The following is a 27223-nucleotide window of genomic DNA, read 5'->3' on the forward strand; positions in this document are numbered from 1 at the left end:
ATAAAGTCAAATTCTAAGGGAAAAAAATCTGGCTACTTATTTTTAACCTCAGAATAGTTCAATATCTCACAATTCTGACTTTATAACACACAATTGCGAATTTATATCTCCCAATTAACATATTATAAAGTCAGAATTTCAAGTAGCCTCGCAATTGCTAGTTTATATCTCATAATTCTGACCTAATAACACGCAATTGCGACTTTCGCAACTATCACGCAAATCTGACTTGATAACACACATTTGCAAATTTAAATCACGAAAGTTTGACTTTATAACCTGCAATTGCGACTTTATATAAATTCTGTGATAAAAAGTCTGACTAGTAGTGAGATAAAAAGTCGCAATTACCTTTTTTATTTCTCACTCTGAGGTGAAAACAAGGTTCCAGACATGTCTCACTGAACAGCAAATTAAGAAGAACCCATAACCTTTTATTTATTTATTTTTTCTACATCTGACAATATTTATTTTCCTGATGCTGTTATTATTTTAGCATTTTCCTTTGAATGTTTGGTATTTTAAGATGTTTACAGTTTTAACTTTAAAATTACAGAAACAATTAGACTACTTTGACATTTTTTGCTTCCAATCAACAGCAAATATGAATAAAATAAAATTGCTTTATTTTAAAATGTTCTATACACACACATTAAAAAAATAAATACTTGCGGTGCACATGCAATTAATCTATCAAAAATTATGTGATTTAAAATGTAAATTAATTTGCATGTAGCCTACGTAGAGTGAATCTCGGATAAGCATCCCATTTATGTAAATAATTACTTATTCGTCAATAATTACTTTATAATTTTAATTATTTAACGGTACTATACTACACAGGTTTGAACATCATCTCAGTACAATATTGAGCATACACACTATTAGACTTTGCTGTAATTTCACAGTTACTTACCGCAAAAAAGCCCAGTAAAATACTGTTTATATTATTTACGGTTAACTACTGTAAAATGCACTGCATTGTGGGTATTTTTAATGAAATTTACAGTAACTAACTGTATAAGGGTATTTGCAGTATTTTACCGTTTACACAAAAGCTGTAGTGCTACTGTAAATGCATCTCTGCAGTATATGAATGGGCATATAAGCACTGTACAATTTATACGATTTGCCTTATTCATGGGATGACTGCACTTTTGTTTGTGTACACACCTTGTATTACCTATAAGGATATATGCATATTGTATTTATATTTTAGGCATATTAAAATGTCATATGATAATGTTGATTTTTTTCCCCTCCATCTTGTTCTGCAGATGAATCATGAATCTGCATTCATTAATAAGCTATGTGCACGCTGGATGTTTTAAAAAAAACACATCAATGAAAAGATTACAAATGAGTTCAGGGGGATTTTTTTTTATTATTTTATGCCAGGTAAAACAGCACAAGTGTGGTGATAAATGTATTTAAATTGTTAAGTTGTTGCTCTCGTGCAAATCCTCACCCATTGTGTGACGTCACGTGTCGAACGCGCTCTCATAACAGTCGTCCCTGCTGAGTGGACAACATCGCTTGACACCAGCTGTGAATTTTTCGGTGGTAAGTACTTTTTACTGGACATTTCTTTTGTACGATACTTTTACAAGATAAACCATTACCAATATCAATTAAATATAGCGAAATGTATGAATAAAGTAAATAATAAAATCTAATATTCTCTTAACAGGAGAATCTGATTCTGAAGGAACTTTGTTTTCCTCAAAAACTGCCGCTTTCATTAACTTAACCTAAATGTCATAGAACTGACTGACTGCCTTTTCCAGTAACTTTAGATGGACCCAATTTATGGTTTTCCGTCCTTTTTACTCGTCAGTTATGGCATATTTTACTCGTCAGTTAAATGTGTGTGGTGTTTTGCAGTAATGTTTGGAACTAACGTCAGGCCTCGCGCGTTTTTTTTTTAAGGCACTCTCTCTTATAACAAAGTTTAGACACGATGTAAGAGCATGTAAGAGATGTGACGGCTACATATACATGCTGTATTCACTCAAATAGTTTAAAATAGTAACGAATTTAAAGCAATGTACCATAAAGGCAGACTACAATATACAGTACTATATATATATATATATATATATATATATATATATACAATTTTTTTGTTTAGTTGTTGAATGAAATTAATACTTTTATTCAGAAAGGATGCATTAAATTAAACAAAAGCGACAGTAAAATGTTTCTAATGCTACAGAAGCTTTCCATTTCAGATTTAAGTTTGACGGGCTATAAAGTTACTCAGTGTACCTTTTATGTAATTTTACATTCGGGCAATTAAAGGGATAGTTCACCCAAAAATAAAAATTTTGTCAGTAATTTTTACTGTCAGAACCTCTCATGTTGTAAACTTATGACCATTTCTCACACATTTTCTGTTTTTTTTTTTTTTTTTTTTTCAGATCGGCCATCAGTGGTTTACCGGTACGGAGGCCAGTCAAGACCAACATGGGATGCTTTTTCATGCTTCATGGTTTGTTTGTTTTTTTGCATTTTGTCATGATCTCTGCTTTGATTTGTTGTGAATTCAGTTGTGAATTTTCCTTTTGATTCTAAACTAAGCTCAATGGCACTGCGAATTGGGTAAGAGACAAACATAAATTACTTAATTGGGGAATTTGAGAGATGAAACCATGCTGATGACTTGGGTCTGTGGTAGAGTAGTGAGTTTGATGTGTTATTAAATTCGAGGTTCTGTGGGGTGCGGACTGATGTGGCAGTGAACCCGAGGTTACACCGTGAGTCAGTCCTAGAGCTCCTCCTGTATGATTTTAGGGAAAAATCATGGTTTATTGGATGCGTCCAATATATTTCTTAGGCGCGGTGCAAGAACACCACAGACACAGGATAATCACCACGGGAAAATCTCAGAGTAAAATTGGGGATTGTGAAAAATATGATACACCGATATTTTGCCATATGAGAAGTTTAAATATGTATCATCTTTTTACTCTTTTCATTCATTTTATAACTATCGTATATCTCTTTTAATTCCCCATAAAACTGTTTTAAAGTGCCCCTATTATGTTTTTTTAAGGTTTCCTAATGTTGTTTTGCAGTCTACTACAACAGGTTTAGATGTATCAAAGGTCAAATTTTTTTTATTAATTTTCTCATAATATACATTTGCACATCACCACATTTTTCAACGATTTTCAAACCACTTGTTTGATGAATCAACCTCTCTCCCATTTACACTGCATGGTTCAAGTTACCCAAATCTATTTTTTTCCTCTCATGTGGCACAGATCAGATTTGACCATTGAACATGTAAGCATAAAAGGGTTAGTTCACCCAAAAATGAAAATTCTGTCAGTAATTACTCACCCTAATGTTGTTCAACCCCGTAAGACTTTCGTTCATCTTCGGAACACAAATTAAGATTTTTTTTATTAATTCTGCGAGCTGGATCACTCCTCCATAGGCTTCTATAGGATTTTTTGACTTTAATCTCAAAATATTACGACTTTAATCTCGAAATGCTCAATTTTTTTTTTTTTACGTTGCGGTTCAGGGCTTCCGTACATACTCGTCCTTGAGCAGTGAAAAAAAACTGACTTTACCTTCAGATTATAGAGCACAGCATCTTTTCAACATGATGCTGTCCAGTATCCACAGGAATCAGCTGCCAGTTTGAGGTTCAAGTTTTACCTGGTGTCTGTGCGCAATACCTGGGTGGGCAATATGCTAATGTTTCATGTCACAACGAAACGGTTTACGAGTCGTTTGAAAAACGATTAATTTCAATGATTCAGGGTCGACTTATGTTTTAAAGACAATAACTTTAAATACTGTGCACTTTCAGATTTAATACTTTGCAGGATGTTTTCAGCTGTGCAGTATGTTTTCACTCACTTAGAGCTATGTTACACACTACATGAAAGGTAATTTTCCATAATAGGGGCACTTTAAGTTCCCTTGCTTTTATTTTGTGATTATTTTAATTCCTTACTGTGTAAAGCACTTTGAATTGCCAAAGTGTATGAAATGTGCTATGTAAATAAAACTACCTTGCCTAATGTTGCATCACAATAAATAAATAAAATGGATGTAATTGATTTTGACAGTGAATAAAGAATATGCTGATGTACATGGACTCATGTCACTTTTTGGGGAATTTATTAAATTCAATAGCAGTCATGTAAAAAATAAAGTAAATTTACTGTTTCATTCTGTAAAAACACAAAAGTGCAGTAATGGCAATATACTGTAAAAAGAAATTACAGTAAGGGCATCATACTGTAAAATTAAATCACGGTAAGGCCATCTTACTGTAAAATGAAATTGCAGTTAGGGCATCATACCGTAAAACACATTTACAGGTAAGCTACTGTAAAGGGGAACTTACAGTAACTTACTGGCAATAGTGCTGCCAGTAAGTTACCGCAAAAATACAATAAAATGTCTAACAGTGCATGTCACGTAAGACCAATGCATGGGAATTATTATCCAGAGATCGGCACTGCGCATGCGTAAATGGCGTCACCAAAACACACCTCCATCTACTACGTATTGGACCATCCAGCTACGTCATCGTGCTACAGACTGCAGCGAGGACCTCTTGACACAGTCACCACAAAACATGACGATGTGCACAGCTGCCCCATGCTCTCACACAGAGTTTTGAATGAAATAAACGAGATCAGCGGGACTTTTTACCTTCAAAATCATTTGTGCATAACTTATACATTAACCAGTTCTGTTTTTACCTGGAGAGATCGAGTAGATTTCCGTTACTCTGCGTTTAGCTCAGGCTAAATAAGGGATTTTTTTCTGCTGGGGATCGAGGAGGGAAAGAAACATTAGTTTGTGGGTTGAAAAACGATTACATCTACATGTATATATTTTAGTTTACGCAGTTCACTACAGATGCGGATACTACCAGTAATAGTACGCGCTCTGAGCATCCAATCAAAGAACGAGAAAATACAGTCAGACGTTATTATACGCATACTAGATGGCCCCGCTGCAGTCAAAGCGAAATCTGATTGGCTGATTAAATCTGACTGATTATCTGATTGGTTAAAGAAACAGTTTCATTGTCATTCATTTTAAGCTACATGTGCCGATGCGCTGTCGATTCTGAAGGCCTCCAGGCAGATTTATTTGACCCTGGCAACGCATGATGGCTGAAATATGATTGGATACTCTTGATTAGAAGCTCTAACATAAAAACACAATACTGGAAGCAGTGCAACCAAGAGAAAAGTTATGATATTAAGAGAATGAACTATTGGGAAAAATGTAATACTCATTCATGGAAAAAAAATATTAAAGTGCAAGTCAGTGATTCTGATAGTGTTTAGACCAGCAGAGAAGGCCTTGCTGGCCCTGACGGCCCACCACTGATGCATATTATGATCTCTGATGCCTGTGTGAACACACAAATGTGTGTGTGTATATATATATATATATATATATATGAAGAGTTCAGATGCAAAAGCCTCTAAATGCCAGTAATTTCAGTAATTCCACTTAAATAACAATTAATAGGTAATTATCATTGCCATTTAAGTGAAATTACTGAATTTAAATATACAAGTTTGATAAAAATCATCATTAAAGAAGAAAATTTCAAATGGCATTTAGAGGCTTTTGCATCTGAACTCTTCATATATATATATATATATATATACTGTATATATTAGGGGTGTAAAGATATTTGTACCGAAAAACTGCGATACAGAACTCACAATTCGAATCGCTACTCTCATTGCGTACCGAACACGGCTCCTATATAGTTTACAGCATTAGCAGATTTTTTTTTTTAATCCTTGTGAAACGTTTAATTGTAATTTAATTAATTTAAAGACAAAGACAATTTTTTCATTAAACCATAAAAACCCCACAAAAAAGCAAATTTAGCTTCCTAAACTTAACCGAACCGAGACGTCAAAACCGTGGGAAAACCGAACAGTCAGTTTTGTGTATCGTTACACCCCTATATATATATATATATATAGGTAGACATCGTTCAGAGTCCCATCTTGGCATGTTTCTTTTTTTGTTGCATATTTGAAGTTATATTATGAAAAAAGACCTTAAAAGAAAATTGTGTTATGTCATTTTTGTTCCTTCAAAATGACCTGATGTAGGAAGTTAGCTTAAAAGTTTTGAATTTGATCTTCAAGAAAGGTCCCCTGATTGACGGTAAAGAATGACAAATATTTGATAGCATTTAGATTGAGCACTGATTAACTGATTTTTTTTAGTAGAAATTATGTTTTACTTAATAGGCAGCCTATCAGTCACATTATTAATATCTTGGTATTCTTGACAATTAATATTTAATTAATTATTAAATATATATAATTAAATATATATATATATATATATATATATATATATATATATTATTTTGTGATAACTGATGGTTTGGTAATTATCTTTTTAATATTATATTGTATATATTTATCCATGCATATGTTGATCTCTCATGCCTGTGTGAATATATATATATATATATATATATATATATATATATATATATATATATATATATATTCCCCACTTGGTTGGATAGATATCGTTCAGAATGTCCCCCCTTGGCCAGTGTGGAGCGACACTGCTGTGTTAGTAATATAGACATGTATATGTTAGTAATATAGACGTGTGTGTGTGTGTGTGTGTGTGTGTGCAATGGCACATAACAATGGCAAGTAAATTGTCAGGGACTGCATAACAAAGCATAGAAAGTATCTATGAAGAGAGAGCTTTAAATAAGAAAAATAATGAAATTTTTCTAAATAAGAAAAATTATGAAAATGATATTATAAATTATAAGAGGCATCTTCTTGCCTCTGCTTTTGAACTGTTGTCGCCTGGCCGTCTGTATTTTTACCCGTTGAATGAAAAACAGATTAAAATGGTCTTTACTCAAAAAAAAAATAATAATAATTTTTGATAACTGATGGTTTGGTCATTCTCTTTCTCTTTTTAATATTATATTGTATCTGTTTATCTATGCATATTTTGATCTCTGATGCCTGTGTTAATATATATATATATATATATATATATATATATATATAAATATGATGTATATAATAGATAGAGGCATCTTCTCATAATCTTATGTGACCGTCTATATTTTTACCCATTGTAGATTTAATTATCTTTCCTCAAGCAATTGTTTTTTTTTGTTTGTTTTTTTGTTTTTTTGATAACTGATGGTTTGGTCATTCTTTTTTAATTTTACATTGTATATGTTTATCTATACACATTGATATTGTGATCTCTGATGCCTGTTAAAGCATTTTATAATGACACACCCACACACACGCACACACACACACACACATATATATATATATATATATATATATATATATATATATATATGTGTGTGTGTGTGTGTATAAGTATGTATAAGTTAGAAAATGAAGACAGATTTCACTGCCAGTTCACTTCACTATTCACACAGACACACACAGTTCCATTGCAGGCTATATGAGTCCCCTGTTGGTAAGGTAGAAATCGGTCAGAGTTTCAGGTCCCCACTTGGCATGTTTTTTAAAAAAATAAAAAAATGCATATTTAAAGTTATATTATTAAAAAAGACCTTAAAAGAGAATTTTGTATGTCATTCTTGTTTCTTTAAAATGACCAGGAACACTAGTCCCCTCTTGGCCAGTGTAGAGCGATAGTCCCCTGTTAGTAATATAGACGTGTGTGTGTGTGTGTTTCAGATCTGCAGGCATGCATGTTGAGTTCAGTAGAGCTGCAAGTGTTAACCGGCTCCTGTTTCAAACTCAGAACTGTCCACAGCATTCCCGTCACCAGCACCAAAGATGGTAAGTGACACATATTTTCACGTTTTGTTCTCTGCTATCTGATATAGTTATATCTAGAGGGGATACATGTAAATGCTGTCTGAATCTGGGGAGACTAGGGTAAAATATGTCAGTGAAATCAATTTCAGTTTATTTCAGATGTCCAGAAATACATTTAGTTTACTGTTTAATTTATGTATTTATTCTTTACTTCTTTTATTCTGAATTCTTATTTATTTTATTTATTATTTATTTATGTTTGTTATCAATACTCTGACCACACTGCAACATTAAATAAATAAAATATTAATTTGAGAGAAGAATGCTGTGGTTGAGCCATTAGAATCACACACACACACACACACACACACACACACACAGTCACCTAAAGGATCATTAGTAACACCTGTTCAATTTCTCATTAATGCAATTATCTAATCAACCAATCACGTGACAGTTGCTTCAATGCATTTAGGGGTGTTGATTTTTGTCCGTTGGCGACTCGACTCATAGAGGCAATAAAGTGAAGTGGCAAACATTACACTACGAATTGTTCTATCGCACCACCAGCTGTTAGATATGTAAGCAATAAGGTACGAGAGGCTGTGCTGTATCGTGAATAAGTAACGGCTGAAGGGCGTTGTTAGGCACGACGCGAAGCTGTTGTTATCTGACAAAACTGTTGATATATCTGACAAAACCAGATGCAGTGTCTGTTGTTGTTGGTCGACTTCTGTTGTTTTTTTTTTAGTGTGAATTGTCTATAAAATACATTATGAATGAGGGCAAAATGTGTGAAAATCTCAAATTTGGGTGCAAAGTTGAAACCTAATTGCAATAACATAAACTGATGACAATGCAAATCGTCTAGTAATCATTGTCTGAACTTGTGAAGGTAAATGGGGTCAAAGTTTACACAGTCTGAAATTTACAATCACACACACACAACTTAGAGTCTGGGCAACGATGTTATGACACATCATTTTACTAGATTGTTCTTCCAAAAATGAAGAGTTGACGCTCCCGTTCATAAAGACATTGTGAAAGTATCTGAATCAAGAGGTTTAATAAAAGTCTTCTGAAAAGGTGCAAATGCTTTATATGATGAACAGATTAAATTTTTTCTTTAATTCAAATATTCCCAATTTTTACTAGAAAGATGGCACAGAAAGGCTTTTAAAGTGCTGTTTAGGTGCCTTTACATAAACTGCTTAATGCTTCTCAGAGGTGGCATTGATGTTTACACAGCAATTGCAACTATACTTTTGGTACAAGGGGATGAAGTGCATCAGAGCAGGTCTCATTTAGTCTGGCTTTTATAGCTTAGAGCAGCCTTAAGGCCCGTACACACCGGGACGAACATCAGCGCGCGCTATTCGTCAGCATTTTTCAACGCGTTTTTTGTGTTCACACCCAAGCGTTTTTCGCTGACGATAAGCCGAATGAACATGCAAATTCATTCCCTGACATTAGATGGCGCTTAATGTAAAACAGAAATAATAATAGAATACTATACCAGGGTGATCATATTCATGTCTCAATGTTTTATTATGACAGATAGAAAAAAAACGAATGAAATAATGATAGAAATAATGTCTTCTGTATTAGAAAAATATATAGGCCTAAATAAAAAAAAAACTAAAAGAAATGCCTCCAAATGTAACAAAAAATAGCTCTCACAAACGTACAAAAACGAACTAACAAAATCTATTTATATTTTTAGTTTTCATTCTCTTTATCTTGTTTTTCTTCCTCGTCCACCTTGTTTGCCCATCTATATTTTGCTGTATCTGATCTTTCCCAGCAGTTTTTGTTTGAAAACCAGGACATTTTCAAACAGTCAGGACAGGGCGTGGAAACAGGACATGTGTAACGCAAAGTTGAGATGTTGCCCAGAGATAAAAAACATAGCAGTTGTCGGATGAACAGATGCACGAAAGACGAGAGTTGTCGTATATTTCCCCGCGTTTAATAAAACCACTCAAACGTCACACTCGTCCTCCTCATACACGGGGATCGAGCGAGAGAAAACAAACAAACAAACATCTGGTCACAATAGAAAAATAAAATAAAAGAAAGAATACAAAGAGTCGGCAGAGCGGTTATTTATCTCCTCTCCTCACTTGTCAAAATCTAACTGACATTATGCACTCTATGCGCAGTTCTCATCTCAACTCAGATTTCTATAAAGCACAAAGTGACCGTTTTACACATGTCCCGGGAAAACAGGACTGTTGGTCACCCTATACTATACTATTATTACAGAAATACTAATATAAATATTTTCTTATAGCTCTTTGTGCTACGAGACCAGCAGCTCCACATTCATCTTGCCCATAGGTATCTTGTCTCTTCTTCGCCGTATGTGTGCTCGGCAAGACCGTTTTGTGTTTGAGCGCCCTCAAGTTGTGTTTTACTGTAACTTCAGAAGTACCAGACACGTGAGCAAACCCGCTGATCTCGTTGGTCGGATAGGTTTTGACGCGGCGCGTCAAACCAAAAAAACGAACCCGAGGCGTTTTTTTAAAAATGTCGCTTTTACGCGTGGCGTTTTTCGTGTCTGTGTGAACACTCACATTGGCGGCCATTGTTTAGTCACGAGGCGTTAAACGTCGACGAATAACGCGCGCAAAATTCGTCCCGGTGTGAACAGGCCTTTAACTTGGCTGTGTAAAGGTGTTTCACACCACAAGCCTGAGCGTCACGTCAGCGTAACTACATCGTCACTGCAGCTGCAAAAGTATTCACACTGGAAGAGTTTGTACAGTCACACAGCAGCGGCTCCAAGGCTACATATTGTAAGGACTCACGGGACATGGAAGAATCCATTTGCAGCTTTATTATAAACAGAGTCGTACAGGCAGGGTCAAGACGAGGCAGACAGAGCAATACAGGCAGAGCAAAGGGATAATCCAGATAACAGGCAGAGTTCGGGGCAGGCAGCAAGAATCACAATCCAAAGACAGTCCAAGATCAGGCCAGGCAGATAACACTCGTAGAATAATCCAACAGTCCAAAGTCAAAACCAGAAAACCAGAAACAGGGAATAACGCTCAGAAATGATCACCGGGGCAAATCAAGACTTCGCAACAGTGTGTGTATGAAGGTGGCTTTTATGTGTGTGTGCTAATGCGGTGCAGGTGTGTGACGCAATCAGTCCCAGGTAAGAGGTATGATGGGAATTTGAGTTTATGTCCAATGATCAATACTCCGGTGAAGGCTCCCTCTGGTGGCGGAGAGGAGGCGGAGCGGGAGCCTCCACTGTAACAGAGCCCCCCCCCTGCGAGCGGCTCCTGACGCGAGGAGGCAATTGTCGTCGGGGTCTACCACGGGGTCGAGGGGCCGGTTTCTCCGGGTAAGTCCTATGGAACTCTTCCGTGAGAGTGGGGTCCAGGATATCTCTTGAACTGACCCAGGACTGCTCCTCCGGACCGTACCCCTCCCAGTCGACCAGATACTGAAGATTGTTACCCCGACGCCTGGAGTCCAGTAACTTATGTACCCGGTACGCCTCCTCGCCATCGACCAGAATGGGTGGAGGGCTCTGAGAAGCGGTCCCTCCCTCCGCTTCTCCCCTCGGACCACCAGCAGGTTTCAGCAGAGAAACATGAAAAGTAGGGGAAATACGGTAGTTAGCGGGCAGGTCTAATCGGAATGAAACTGGTGAAATCTGTCTAATAATTTGGAAGGGACCAACATACCTGGGACTGAGTTTGCGACATGGAAGTCTGAGTCTTAGGTCTCTGGTGGACAGCCAAACCCATTGGCCGATCTGGTATTCTGGAGCGGGGCGACGGTGACGATTGGCCTGATGTTCTTGACGTCTGACGGCGTGCCTTAGGTGAGTATGTGCCTGATCCCAGACCTCTTCGCTCTTGTGTAGCCATTCGGTGACAGATGGTAGTTCTGTGGGTTCGCCGGACCAGGGGAAGAGAGGAGGTTGGAAACCGAGGATACATTTGAAGGGTGTGATGCCAGTTGCAGGTTTTACCAGAGAATTTTGAGCATATTCAGCCCAGAACAGGTATCTGCTCCAATCCTGTTGATGCTGTTGACAGTAGGTTCGTAGAAAGCGGATTACATCTTGATTTAAACGTTCAGTTTGTCCGTTGGACTGTGGATGGTACCCGGAGGTGAGGCTAATGTTCACGTTAAGATTCTTGAAGAACGCGGTCCAAACTCGGGACGTGAACTGCGGTCCCCTATCGGACACGATGTCTTCAGGTAACCCATAGAATCTGAAGACTTGATTACATAGGAGTTCGGCAGTTTCGAAGGCTGTGGGGAGCTTGGTGAGAGGAACTAGTCGACAAGCTTTTGAAAATCGATCCACTATGGTGAGAATGGTGGTGTAACCTTGTGAGTTGGGAAGATCGGTGATGAAATCTACTGCGATGTGGGACCATGGTCGTTGTGGGGTTGGAAGAGGACATAGTAGACCAGCAGGGAGTTTTCGTGGTGATTTTGAGGTCTGACAGAGAGAACAGTTGTGAATGTGGTTAATGGTATCTGGGGTAAGTGTGGGCCACCAGAAACGATTTTGTAGAAGCTGAACCGTGGCAGTGATACCTGGATGACCCGAGCTGGGACTTGAATGAACTTGATCTAGGAGACGGGCTCGAAAGGTTTCTGGTACATAGAGGAGGTTGGCTGGACATTCTGCAGGAATGGGAGTTTGACGATTGGTCTGCTGGATCTCGGTCATAATATCCCATTGGACAGGAGCAACTAACAATTTCTCATCCAGTATATTCTCGGGATTGTGGTTCTGGGCAGCTTCTTCAGATTGTCGAGAGAGAGCGTCGGCTTTGGTGTTTTTGGTTCCTGGGCGGTAGGTAACCGTGAAATTGAATCTGGTGAAGAACAGTGCCCATCTGGCCTGACGTGGGTTGAGACGTTTAGCCGATCTGAGGTATTCCAGATTTTTGTGGTCTGTAAGAATGACAAACGGTTCTGCTGCTCCCTCCAACCAATGACGCCACTCTTCCAAGGCCAACTTCATGGCCAACAATTCCCGGTTTCCCACATCGTAATTACGTTCAGCTGGAGAGAGTTTGCGAGAGAAGAACGCACATGGGTACATCTTGGCTGGGTCTCCCTGGCGTTGTGATAGTATCGCCCCCACCCCTGTATTTGAAGCATCGACTTCAACAATGAATTGTCGTTCAGGATCCGGATGATGCAGGATAGGTGCGGTAGTGAAACGACTCTTCAAGTCGTGAAAAGCTTGTTGGGCTTCGGGGTTCCAGGATATACGATGGTTGTGACGTTTGGTTAAGGCTGTTAAAGGGGCGGCTATGAGGCTGAAGTTTCTGATAAATCTCCGGTAGAAATTTGCAAATCCCAGGAATCTTTGTAGTTCTTTTCTGGTTTGTGGTAATGGCCAGTCTACTACACCCCTCACCTTCTTTTCATCCATGGCGACCCCTTCTTGACTGATGACGTATCCGAGGAAAGAGATGCTGGTTTGGTGGAATTCACATTTTTCCATTTTAGCATAGAGGTGAAACTGAATCAGACGTTGAAGTACAGACCGGACATGTTGAATATGCTCTTCTAGTGAATTGGAGTAGATCAGAATGTCGTCAATGTATACAATCACCCACTTGTCCAGCATATCACGGAACACATCATTCATGAAGGCCTGGAAGACAGAAGGACTGTTGGACAATCCGAAAGGCATGACGAGATATTCATAGTGCCCACTAGTGGTGGAAAAGGCAGTTTTCCACTCATCACCCTCTCGTATGCGAATCAAGTTGTAGGCATTGCGTAGATCGAGTTTGGTGTAATATTTGGCCTGACGGAGTTGTTCTAAGGCGGCAGGGACCAGCGGTAGTGGATATCGATATTTGACAGTGATTTCATTCAAGCCTCTGTAATCAATGCAGGGTCTGAGTCCCCCATCTTTTTTCTTTACAAAGAAAAACCCAGCGGCTGCTGGTGAGGTGGAGGGTCGAATGAAGCCCTTTCCGAGTTCCTCTTCTATATACTGTTTCATAGACTCAGATTCTGGTTTTGACAAAGGGAAAATTCTTCCTCTGGGAGGTGTGGCACCGGGAATTAACTCTATGGCACAATCCGTTGATCTGTGTTCGGGGAGTTGTGCGGCTTTTTCCTTGCTGAAGGCTTCCTTCAAATCCACATAAACAGAAGGCAAATCTTTCGGCTCGGGTGTTGAAGTGTCAGATTCTGATTCGGGATTGCAGACACGAATGACTTTGGATAGACAGCGGTTATTACATGCTTCACCCCAGCGAATGATTTGACCTTCCTTCCAAGAAATGTGAGGGTTGTGAGTGTGTAGCCAAGGATGACCCAGAATGATGGAGTGATGTGGAGCGTGAATGACATAGAACTGGATATTTTCAGAGTGAAGAGATCCAATGTGCAATTGAACATTCTCCGTGACGCGCTGAATTTTCCCCTCTCCGATGGGATGTCCATCTAGCGCCTCCACTGTCAATGAAGAAGGACACGGTTTTAGTTGGATGTTGTGTTGTTCAGCAAATGTTTGTGATATGAAATTTCCCGCAGCTCCAGAGTCAATGAAAGCAGAAGTGTCAATGGATTGATCATAAATGGTTAAACGGACTGGCAGTGTGAAACTGGTAACAGGATTGTGGGATTTATCTCGGGCACTCACCGACTGGTTATGATTGGAGGGTCGAACAGGACAGGAGAGCTTCATGTGTCCAGATTGACCGCAGTACATACAAAGCCGATGTTGAATTCGACGTTCGCGTTCCTCTGGCGAGATGTGAGTGAGTCCCAGTTGCATGGGTTCGGGATGGTTAGTGGCTACGAGTGAGGATTGAACTGGTAACCGGGGCTTACGTCTGGATCGCATCAGATTATCGACTTGAATGGCCAGAGTGATATATTCATTCAAAGTTCTCCCCTCATCTCGACAGGCTAATTCAGATTGCAGTTCATTGGTAAGTCCTCTCCTGAAAAGGGTCTTCAAAGTATCCTCCACCCAGTTCGTTTGAGCAGCTAGCGTGCGAAAAGTGAGGGCGTAATCCGCAGCAGTTTCTTTTCCCTGAGTGAGGTTTAAAAGTTGATCGCCTGCATCACCCTTCTCCGTGGTATGTTCAAATACTTGACGAAACTGATTGATAAACTCTTGGAATGAAGAAAACGTGTTGCCCTCTGGTTTCCAGACAGCCGTGGCCCATTCTAGTGCTCTGCCGGTAAGGAGAGAGCAAACAAATGCGATGCGACTCCCATGACTGGAGTATAATGCGGGTTGTTGCTCCACAAAGAGTGTACACTGTAACAGGAACCCTTTGCATTTGGTTGGAGAACCATCAAATTTGTCAGGGAAAGCGAGTCGTGGATTGACTGTAGTACTCACAGTAGTGGGAAGCGCACTCGGTGGTGGTGGTGGTGTAGTTGGCGTTTGAGGCGCGGTACCCACAGCGATACGAAGCTCCTGCATTCCCTGTACGAGCTGCTCGGTGAGAGTAGTCAGATGGCTGAGCTGTTGATGGTGTAGATCTAGGCGTGAAGCTTGAGAGGTGAGTTCGGAGGTCAGTTGCATGACGGCTGCTGGATTAGTTGGTGGCGAAGTCTTCTGTAAGGACTCACGGGACATGGAAGAATCCATTTGCAGCTTTATTATAAACAGAGTCGTACAGGCAGGGTCAAGACGAGGCAGACAGAGCAATACAGGCAGAGCAAAGGGATAATCCAGATAACAGGCAGAGTTCGGGGCAGGCAGCAAGAATCACAATCCAAAGACAGTCCAAGATCAGGCCAGGCAGATAACACTCGTAGAATAATCCAACAGTCCAAAGTCAAAACCAGAAAACCAGAAACAGGGAATAACGCTCAGAAATGATCACCGGGGCAAATCAAGACTTCGCAACAGTGTGTGTATGAAGGTGGCTTTTATGGGTGTGTGCTAATGCGGTGCAGGTGTGTGACGCAATCAGTCCCAGGTAAGAGGTATGATGGGAATTTGAGTTTATGTCCAATGATCAATACTCCGGTGAAGGCTCCCTCTGGTGGCGGAGAGGAGGCGGAGCGGGAGCCTCCACTGTAACACATATAAGTGAGTATTTCTTTACAAAGACAACTATAAATTTGCTTTTAGAAGTTGGTCTAAATCTTGATGGTCTTGAAAGTTTGTTAAGATGGGGAAGTGTACAACATTCGCATGTAAATGGTAAACAACAAACACAACCAAGAAAACAGCTCCGATCTTGTCTTTTCAGTCATACTTTGATAAGTGTACAAGACAGCAAACTCTGCGAATAAAAAAAAACCCAAACAAACAAAAAAACAGACACTTGGGTTTGATTTGGGTAGTGCTATCCTATATACCTGTTTGTGTATTACAGACCTATTACATACGTCTGTGTATTAAAAACTAACTAAAAGATAGTTTTTATGTCATGTTGTCTGGCTAAGTTTACTCTTTTTAATATAATACACTATTCTTTCACCCAAACTGAATAATTAAAAACAAGTTTAAATGGGTATGTTCTATAAATATTTTTTAGTCTTCATTTGCTTTTCTGACATACCTGCTTTTAAAACACACTTTTTGTGTGAAACATTGATCAACACACATAGAGCACATCAAATGTGGTAAATGTAAGGTTCAAACATTCATGATTAACATGCAAGAACAAAACCCAATGGTTCCTAACTGTCTTTACACGCTGGAAAGTTGACTCATCTTTAAAGGTAGATGATGGGTTTGTGTAGATCCATCAGGTCCATGATTGTTTACGCTCTCTTGTGTTGTTCTGATGAGGCGGTGTGGGTTCAAAGAGCTTCTCTGCTAGTTCCTTTCCCTAAATAAACGTAGAGAAAGAGAGACTGCAATTTGAACACTGCCACCCACTGCTTCTTATATTGATACAATAAGCCAGTGTGTGTGTGTGTGTGTGTGTGTGAGAGAGAGAGAGAGAGAGAGAGAGAGAGAGAGAGAGAGAGATTCGGTCAAGGCCACCCTGAAGTGTAAGTAAGTAAAATTAATTTGTATAGCACTTTTCTCAGCTGAAAATCACAAAGTGCTTCACAACAAAAGGAAGCATTAACAACTCTCATAAATACATTGCATCACAAAAACAAAATAAAATAAACAACATGTACACATTAGACCAGCCTAACCACCCTACAATCTAGTTAAAAGCCTCTTTAAACAGCAGAGTTTTCAGCTGACTTTTACATTTTTCCACACAATCCAAGCCGCGTATGGAAGGAGGCAAAGCGTTCCACAACCTGGGTGCAACAACTTGGAATGAACGGTCCCCCCTAGTTTTAAAATGTGTAAGGGGGGCAACTCATGACTCTGGCCTCTTGATCTCAGACTACGTGAGGATGTACGCAGCTGTATCAGGTCAGAGATGTATGGGGGTGCCTGTCCTTGTAAGGCTCTAAAAGTTAGGACCAAAATTTTGAAGTGCATTCTAAATATCACTGGTAATGAAGTGAAGCTAAAACTGGAGTAATATGCGCCCTTTTACACGTGGTGGGTTAAAAGCCTAGCAGCAGAATTTTGGACAGTCTGGAGACGACCAAGATCCTTCTTATTAAGGCAAATAAAAAGACTGTTACAATAGTCTAAGCGACACGAGATAAAAGCATGAATGATCATCTCCAACTCGGCTTTTGACACCAAGGTTCTTATTAGGGCCCGAGCACTAACAGTGCGAGGACCCTATTGAAACTGTTAGGGTTATTTTTTTTCTTTTTAGGGCCCGAGCACTAATAGTGCGAGGACCCTATTGAAACTGTTAGGATTATTATTATTGGGGCCCGAGCACTAACAGTGCGAGGACCCTATTGAAACTGTTAGGGTTATTTTTAGGGTCCGAGCACTAACAGTGCGAGGACCCTATTGAAACTGTTAGGGTTATTTTTTTCTTTTTTTCTTTTTAGGGCCCGAGCACTAATAGTGCGAGGACCCTATTGAAACTGTTAGGATTATTATTATTGGGGCCCGAGCACTAACAGTGCGAGGACCCTATTGAAACTGTTAGGGTTATTTTATTAGGGCCCGAGCACTAACAGTGCGAGGACCCTATTGAAACTGTTAGGGTTATTTTTTTTTTTCTTTTTTCTTTTTTCTGCAAAGTAAGCGCCATTTTCGGGGCCGCAACATGCTCAAAAACTCACCAAATTTGGCACGCATGTCAGGACTGGTGAAAAATTTCGTATTTTGTGGGTTTCGCGGATGGGCGTGGCAAAATGGCTCCCTAGCGCCACCTAGAAAATTGCAAAAAAAATTAGCCCCTCGTCCACGTTCAACCTACAAGCACGAAATTTGGTGGGGATGTGTATCATATCAAGACGCACAAAAAAGCCTCAAGAACCCATACCCTAAACTCGACAGGAAGTCAGCCATTTTGAATTTGGCGACCATTTTGGGACGATTTACACACTCCGTACTAGGGGTGGAGCCGAATCCGAATACGGTATTCGGAAAGTCACAAATAATATGTTTTTTACGAATATTTATTCTGAACAAATACTTAAAAAAAATATTTGTATTCGGGAACAAGAAATACTTTATATCAAAAGGCTGCGTTCCTCAGACTGCAGTGCGCGAGTTGAGTGAGTGACGTTCAGGAAGAGGTGACTGACACAGGCTGCTCCACACAGCAACAGAGAGGGCTCGGCTGAGCAAAAAAACACTTAACTGCATTACTATTTTTGTTGAATAGATGTTTGTACCTTAACTAGGTTCCGGAGGCAGTTTATAACTTTCGGGAAGCGGAGTTTGATCGGGAGTATATTCCATTATTGACATCTGCAGACGGGTGCTCTCATGTTCGCTCTGTTTACGTAGCTCTGTTAGCTCGGTAACGGTAATTATTTGTTTCTTATATGGCTTGGTTGAATTCTAATGTAGAATGTGGTCTGTTATTATAACAGGCCACTGCTTATAAGTATAACACACCGTTGCCATGAAAAACAGAGCGTTGCCATGAATTCTAAACGTAGAGACAGAACGGACTATTTTTCTTTTTTTAGCGGAAGCGATACAAGCGTTTTTTAAAATCAATAAACTCCTTTTTATATCCATATTTTGAGTCAAATTATTGATTTATTTGGGCTTCGGGCTTCGCGTCGGGCTCATAATCAACCTCCTCGCTATACATTATCCCTATAACTTATTCTGTCTGTTCAGCGTCCTCCACCGTGGTGTTGGGGTTCATAATGTTCACAATTTTATTTCATTAGTTGTTGGTTTAACCATGGTTCATGACGTAATGTCTGACTGTTATTTTTTTTTTAATGACTTTTCTTGTTACATGTTCATTGCTGGATTTATAGAAAAACATCAACAAATACTGCATGTCCATAATTATTATAATGGATATAATTAAAGAATCCATACACTATAAAGTAAATTAAAGATTTTTATGCCTATTTTGAAATTTACTCGAATACAAATACAAATACAAATACTTTCCCCCCTGAACAAATACAAATACAGATACAAATACCGGCTGCTTTGCACACCCCTACTCCGTACTTTAACTAACTCCTCCTAGGGATTTAGTCGGATCGACTTCAAATTTCTGCTGTGCCTTCTAAAGGCATTGACGATGTAAAGTTGAGCTTTCATCGATGGGCGTGTCCGTGGCGTCGATGATTCGCCATGAAACAGGAAGTTGTAGTAACTTGGCTGTAAATGCCCAGATCTGCACGAAATTCTACACATTTGACAAGAGTCCCGCCCTGAACAAATCTACATGCCGACATTCACACACAGTCATAGCGCCACCTGCTGGCAACAGGAAGTGACCTTTAACGAAGCAGCCCCGGCCACATGTTTGACCGACCTGTACGAAATTACTGTGGTACATCTATCATGTCCAAACGCACAGAAAAGTTTCTTGGAGCGATTCCCTAAACTCGACAGGAAGTCCGCCATTGCTAATTTTACCGCCAGTTTTGGATGATTTACTCATTACGTACTTTAACTAACTCCTCCTAGGGATTTAGTCTGATCGACTTCAAATTTCTGCTGTGCCTTCTAAAGGCATTGACGATGTAAAGTTGTGCTATCTGAGCGTTTTCGTCCATGGGCGTGTCCGTGGCGTCGATGATTCGCCATGAAACAGGAAGTTGTTGTATCTTGGCTGTAAATGCCCAGATCTGCACGAAATTCGACACATTTGACAAGAGTCCCGCCCTGAACAAATCTAAATGCCGACATTCACCCACAGTCATAGCGCCACCTAGTAGCGAGAGGAAGTGACCTTTAAAGACGCAGCCCCTGCCACATGTTTGACCGACAGGTACGAAATTTCTGTGGTACATCTACCATGTCCAGACGCACAGAAAAGTCTTTGGAGCGATGCCCTAAACTCAACAGGAAGTCGGCCATTTCTAATTTTACGGCCATTTTTGGATGATTTACTCATCAAGTACTTTAAAAAAATCCTCCAAGGGATTTAGTCGGATCGACTTCAAATTTCTGCTGTGCCTTCTAAAGGCATTGACGATGTAAAGTTGTGCTATCTGCTCGTTTTCGTCCATGGGCGTGTCCGTGGCGTCGATGATTCGCCATGAAACAGGAAGTTGTTGTAACTTGGCTGTAAATGCCCAGATCTGCTCGAAATTTTACACATTTGACAAGAGTTCCGCCCTGAACAAATCTACATGCCGACATTCACCCACAGTCATAGCGCCACCTAGTGGCAACAGGAAGTGACTTTTAACGAAGCAGCCCCCGCCGCATGTTTGACCGACATGTACGAAATTTCTGTGGTACAACTAACATGTCCAGACGCACAGAAAAGTCTCTTGGAGTGATGCCCTAAACTCAACAGGAAATCGTCCATTTGTAATTTTACCGCCATTTTTGTATGATTTACTCATTACGCACTTTAACGAACTCCTCCTAGGGATTTAGTCAGATCGACTTCAAATTTCTGCTGTGCCTTCTAAAGGCATTGATGATGTAAAGTTGTGCTATCTGCGCGTTTTCGTCAAAGGGCGTGTCCGTGGCGTCGATGATTCGCCATGAAAAAGGAAGTTGTAGTAACTTGGCTGTAAATGCCCAGATCTGCACAAAATTTGACACATTTCACAAGAATCCCGCCCCGAACAAATCTAAATGCCGACATTCACCCACAGTCATAGCGCCACCTAGTAGCGAGAGGAAGTGACCTTTAAAGACGCAGCCCCTGCCACATGTTTGACCGACAGGTATGAAATTTCTGTGGTACATCTACCATGTCCAGACGCACAGAAAAGTCTTTGGAGCGATGCCCGGCTGAGCCGCAGAATATGCAATGCGGCCGCCTCACACCCCAACGCGCTACAGGTGCGAGGGCCCGCCCATCGCTGCTTGCAGCTTTAATTAGGGCCCGAGCACTGACAGTGCGAGGACCCTATTAAAACTCTTAGGATTAGTTTATTTTATTTTTAGGGCCCGAGCACTAACAGTGCGAGGACTAGGGGTTTCACAACTACTGATTTTTGCTAGTCGACTAGTTTTGCATAACAGTCGACGACTAGTCGACTAGTCGTTAAATGGTTTATTCTAGCGGTGTGCGACATCACGAATAGTAAATGTCTCCACGATCTGCTTTTGAAGAAATATGGTCGTAGTAGTATCGTGTTACAGTGCATTCTATCAGTTCTGGCGCCTCTCAACTGTACAACGCGACGTAGCCTACACATCACACGTTAAGGAATAGGTACGGGACACTGCAATTCAGAAAAGTTCATTGTTTGCATAAGCCTTGCCGGTTAAGCATTTAATTCACGCGCTGTTCTAACGTGCACTTTCCTGAGCGCGCGGCATATCCCCGACGCTCACAGGAATTAGAAGCCTGTCAAACAGCGCTGGACTAAGTTATCTTTCAAGTCTTATTATGCTAATACTGTTAAATACACACAATATTTACATAAACAGAATTGGCTATGTCTAAAGTGCAGCCTCCCCATATAGAAAGTGAAAGCAAACATTTGAGAGAAAATCTGGTGTAGGCTAATATGCGTCTATATTAAACACGTCGCGTGCTGGTCTAAAAGCGAGAGTACTCGTATTTTCTGCACTATAAAGCGCACTTAAAAGCCTTTAATTTTCTCAATCCGGCCTTTTCTCAAGCTTTATAATCCGGAGCGCATTATATCAATTGCTCGCGCTCGTGTCCATCTTCTGCCCGCTTTGTCACACGGCCAGTTCAACCTCGTAAAAATATCTCCCGCTTACGAGCGCTCTCTCTAACACACACACGAACAGACACTGCTGTCAGCAGGCTGCGAATGTAAGTTACGTGCCCGCCCAAGCGCGCTCACGCTTACTAAATAAACGCCTCACCTCTGACGCCGCGCACTCGCTGCATTCCCTTTAGCACATCTAGTGGATGCATAATGCAAACCCAGTCAAACGTTTGAAAAATGTAATAAAATAGGTCATTGAAGGTGCGCCTTATAGTGCTTATAGTATATAGTACTGCCGCTTGTATTTAAAGGGATAGTTAACAAAAAATTTATCTATATATATGTCATCATTTTGTTTCCGACTAGTCGACTAAGGCCAACAGCGCCAACTAGTGGTTGTGACAGTCGACTAGTCGACTAGTTGATGAAACCCCTAGCGAGGACCCTATTGAAACTGTTAGGATTATATTTTTTCTTTTTTCTGCAAAGTAAGTGCCATTTTCGCGGCCGCAACATGCTCAAAAACTCACCAAATTTGGCACGCATGTCAGGACTGGTGAAAAATTTAGTATTTTGCGGGTTTCGCGGATGGGCGTGGCAAAATGGCACTCTAGCGCCACCTAGAAAATTGGAAAAAATTAGCCCCTCGTCCACGTTCAACCTACACGCACGAAATTCGGTGAGGACATGTATAATATCAAGCCTCAAGAACCCATACCATAAACTCGACAGGAAGTCCGCCATTTTGAATTTGGCCGCAATTTTGGGACGATTTACACACTCCGTACTTTAACGAACTCCTCCTAGGGATTTAATCGGATCGACTTCAAATTTCTTCTGTGCCTTCTAAAGGCATTGACGATGTAGAGTTGTGCTATCTGCGCGTTTTCGTCGATGGGCGTGTCCGTGGCGTCGATGATTCGCCATGAAACAGTAAGTTGTAGTAACTTGGCTGTAAATGCCCAGATCTACATGAAATTTTACACATTTGACAAGAGTCCCGCCCTGAACAAATCTACATGCCGACTTTCACCCACAGTCATAGCGCCACATGCTGGCAACAGGAAGTGACTTTAAATAAAGCAGCCCTCGCTGCATGTTTGACCAACAAGTACGAAATTTCTGTGGTACATCTACCATGTCCAGACGCACAGAAAAGTCTCTTGGAGTGATGCCCTAAACTCAACAGGAAGTCGGCCATTTCTAATTTTACCGCCATTTTAGGATGATTTACTCATTAGTACTTTAACTAACTCCTCCTAAGGATTAAGTCGGATCGGCTTCAAATTTCTGCTGTGCCTTCTAAAGGCATTGACGATATAAAGTTGTGCTATCTGCGCGTTTTCGTCGATGGGCGTGTCCGTGGCATCGATGATTCGCCATGAAATAGGAAGTTGTAGTAAATTGGCTGTAAATGCCCAGATCTGCACAAAATTTTACACATTTGACAATAGTCCCGTCCTGAACAAATCTACATGCCGACATTCACCCACAGTCATAGCGCCACCTAGTGGCAACAGGAAGTGACCTTTAACGAAGCAGCCCCTGCCGCATGTTTGACCGACATGTACGAAATTTCTGTGGTACATCTACCATGTCCAGACGCACAGAAAAGTCTCTTGGAGCGATGCCCTAAACTCAACAGGAAGTAGGCCATTTCTAATTTTACCGCCATTTTAGGATGATTTACTCATTACGTACTTTAACAAACTCCTCCTAGGGAATTGGTCAGATCGACTTCACATTTCTGCTGTGCCTTCTAAAGGCATTGACGATGTAAAGTTGTGCTATCTGCGCGTTTTCGTCGATAGGTGTGTCCGTGGCGTCGATGATTCGCCATTAAACAGGAAGTTGTAGTAACTTGGCTGTAAATGCCCAGATTTGCATGAAATTTTACACATTGCACAAAAGTCCTGCCCTGAACAAATCTACATGCTGACATTCACCCACAGTCATAGCGCCACCTACTGGCAACAGGAAGTGACCTTTAACGAAGCAGCGTAGCAAATGCACAGCCGCACTGGCTGAGCTGCAGAATATGCAATGCGGCCGCCTCACACCCCGATGCGCTACAGGTGCGAGGGCCCGCCCATCGCTGCTTGCAGCTTTAATTAGGGCCCGAGCACTAACAGTGCGAGGACCCTATTGAAACTGTTGGGATTATTTTTTTTTTCTTTGTTCTTTTTTCTGCAAAGTAAGTGCCATTTTCGGGGCCGCAACATGCTCAAAAACTCACCAAATTTGGCACGCATGTCAGGACTGGTGAAAAATTTCGTATTTTGTGGGTTTCGCGGATGGGCGGGGCAAAATGGCACGCTAGCGCCACCTAGAAAATTGGAAAAAATTAGCCCCTCGTCCACGTTCAACCTACATGCACGAAATTTGGTGGGGACGTGTATCATATCAAGACGCACAAAAAAGCCTCAAGAACCCATACCCTAAATTCGACAGGAGGTCCGCCATTTTGAATTTGGCGGCCATTTTTGGACGATTTACAGACTCCGTACTTTAACGAACTCCTCCTAGGGATTTAGTCGGATCGACTTAAAATTTCTGCTGTGCCTTCGAAAGGCATTGACGATGTAAAGTTGTGCTATCTGCGCGTTTTCGTCGATGGGCGTGTCCGTGGCGTCGAAGATTCGCCATGAAACAGAAAGTTGTAGTAACTTGGCTGTAAATGCCCAGATCTGCACGAAATTTTACACATTTGACAAGAGTCCCGCCCTGAAAAAATCTACATGCCGACATTCACCCACAGTCATAGCGCCACCTGCTGGCAACAGGAAGTGACCTTTAACGAAGCAGCCCCCGCCGCTTGTTTGACTGACATGTACGAAATTTCTGTGGTACATCTACCATGACCAGACGCACAAAAAAGCCTCAAGAACCCATACCCTAAACTCGACAGGAAGTCCGCCATTTTGAATTTGGCGACGGATTTGGGACGATTTACACACTCCGTACTTTAACGAACTCCTCCTAGGGATTTAGTCGGATCAACTTCAAATTTCTGCTGTACCTTCTAAAGGCATTGACAATGTAAAGTTGTGCTATCTGCGCGTTTTCGTCGATGGGCGTGTCCGTGGCGTCGATGATTCGCCATGAAACATGAAGTTGTAGTAACTTGGCTGTAAATGCCCAGATCTACATGAAATTTTACACATTTGACAAGAGTCCCGCCCTGAACAAATCTACATGCCGACATTCACCCACATTCATAGCGCCACCTAGTGGCAAGGGGAAGTGACCTTTAACGAAGCAGCCCCCGTCGCATGTTTGACCGACATGTACGAAATTTCTTTGGTACATCTACCATGTCCAGACGCACAGAAAAGTCTCTTGGAGCGATGCCCTAAACTCAAGAGGAAGTCAGCCATTTCTAATTTTACCGCCATTTTTGGATGATTTACTCATTACGTACTTTAACTAACTCCTCCTAGGGCTTTAGTCGGATCGACATCACATTTCTGCTGTGCCTTCTAAAGGCATTGACGATGTAAAGTTGTGCTATCTGTGCGTTTTCGTCCATGGGCGTGTCCGTGGCGTCGATGATTCGCAATGAAACAGGAAGTTGTTGTAACTTGGCTGTAAATGCCCAGATCTGCACGAAATTTTACATATTTGACAAGAGTCCCGTCCTGAACAAATCTACATGCCGACATTCACCCACAGTCATAGCGCCACCTAGTGGCAACAGGAAGTGACCTTTAACGAAGCAGCCCCCGCCGCATGTTTGACCGACATGTACAACCAAACTCGGTGTGCATGAAGTCAAGACATTGAGGATGCTCAATTCCGGACGGATTTTTGATATCTCGAACGGTCTGGCCGTGGCGAGGAAATGAATTTTATGACTAAAAAAGGACACATAAAGTGTGTTATAACTTTGCTCAATTTACCTACAGTTACAAAACTTACCACGTATATTGTTCTCGTCAAGCCGATCAACTTTCAAATTTAAAGTCATTCGCTCTGAGCAACAGAAAGTCAGATATTGTAGTTTGAATGGATTTATTTCCCCTGCGATTCTCTCTCTCTCTCTCTCTCTCTCTCTCTCTCTCTCTCTCTCTCTCTCTCTCTCTCTCTCTCTCTCTCTCTGTGTGTGTGTGGGTGTGGGTGTCTGTGTGGGGAGGGGAGGGCTGTTGTCTGTGTTTATGTGTGTGTGTGTGTGTGTGTGGCTGGCTGGCTGCGATTTTTCCTACAAGTCCTTGTCTCTAAGTCCTTGTCTTTTTGCATAACAATTTTGTATTTTTTTAAAATGACAAAATAGGCATATAACCCCCATCTTTTAAATGTATAGTGTGCTTTAAATAAAAGTAAGATTGTATTTGCAATTGAAGCTGAATGAATTTAAAATTCATGTGCTACATTTCAATATATTTGTTTTCCTTAAGATTTTAAAACACTAACTTCATTCTTATCTGAATTACAAATATTTGTTTCTGTATAAAATAATACTCTGACTAAAAACACATTTGATTTTTCTTTTGCATTGTTATTTACACATATTTATGTATGTGTGTGTGTGTGTGTGTGTGTGTGTGTGTGTGTGTGCGTGTGTGTGTGTGAATATATAAAGTGCGGGTTTTTTTAGATAAAGTAGAATTTCTATAACTATGTGTTGAACTAATAAATCACTCTTGTGTGTGTTAAACACAATCTACTTAATACAGACAACTTCATTATAAAGATAAATAACAAATCCAAAAAATATATGATCATAATTTATGACAAAAAAAGCCATTACAAACTATATTAGTGGAAAATACACATTGCTCTTTGTATTGTTGTAAAATACATTCATGAAAAACAAGATAACAAAAATCAAAAAGATACATTATTTTAGATATAGCCATGGCTGCTATAAAATTGATATATGTTTTAAATGTATAGCAGAGATGTTAAATGAGGCAGCAACATACAAACTTTCTAGAACAACATGGACCTGAATAGCTGGTTTTTATGGAGGACAGTGAAGAGGAAGAGGGTGCAAATCAAACAGCTCATTCTCAGACTACACAGCAAACAGCTTAAGTTTTTAGTGCTTTGTTTGACGTTTTTAGTGCTCTGTCCTATCTATTATCTACATATAATAGATAGAACAGAACAAGAAAGGCAATTAATAAACTGTCATTGCGTCACTGCATTATGATATGAAAGGCTCAGTACAGTGTGGCACAAAACGCTTATGCGCATCCCGAGTGGAGAATGATGCGCTTAAAGCCACATGGAGTTACAGCGCACAGCGCATCGAGTCCGCATTGATGCAAGCTCTACAATACACTTCTTTTAGA

General features: G+C 40.5%; 1 protein-coding gene across 3 annotated transcripts in view; it reads left to right on the forward strand.

Annotated features, from left to right (window-relative positions):
- abr (ABR activator of RhoGEF and GTPase) overlaps positions 1–27223 on the forward strand; it is a 490118-nt gene that overhangs the window by 326761 nt on the left and 136134 nt on the right. For all 3 annotated transcript variants that reach the window (XM_039662200.2, XM_039662201.2, XM_039662202.2), the window contains one exon: positions 7707–7811. In XM_039662200.2, coding sequence (XP_039518134.2) covers positions 7707–7811 — 105 coding nt within the window. The remainder of the gene's footprint in view (positions 1–7706; positions 7812–27223) is intronic.

The sequence above is a fragment of the Pimephales promelas genome, chromosome 4 (assembly GCF_988280905.1).
Source record: "Pimephales promelas chromosome 4, fPimPro1.hap1.1, whole genome shotgun sequence".
NCBI classification, from domain to species: Eukaryota; Metazoa; Chordata; class Actinopteri; order Cypriniformes; family Leuciscidae; genus Pimephales; species Pimephales promelas.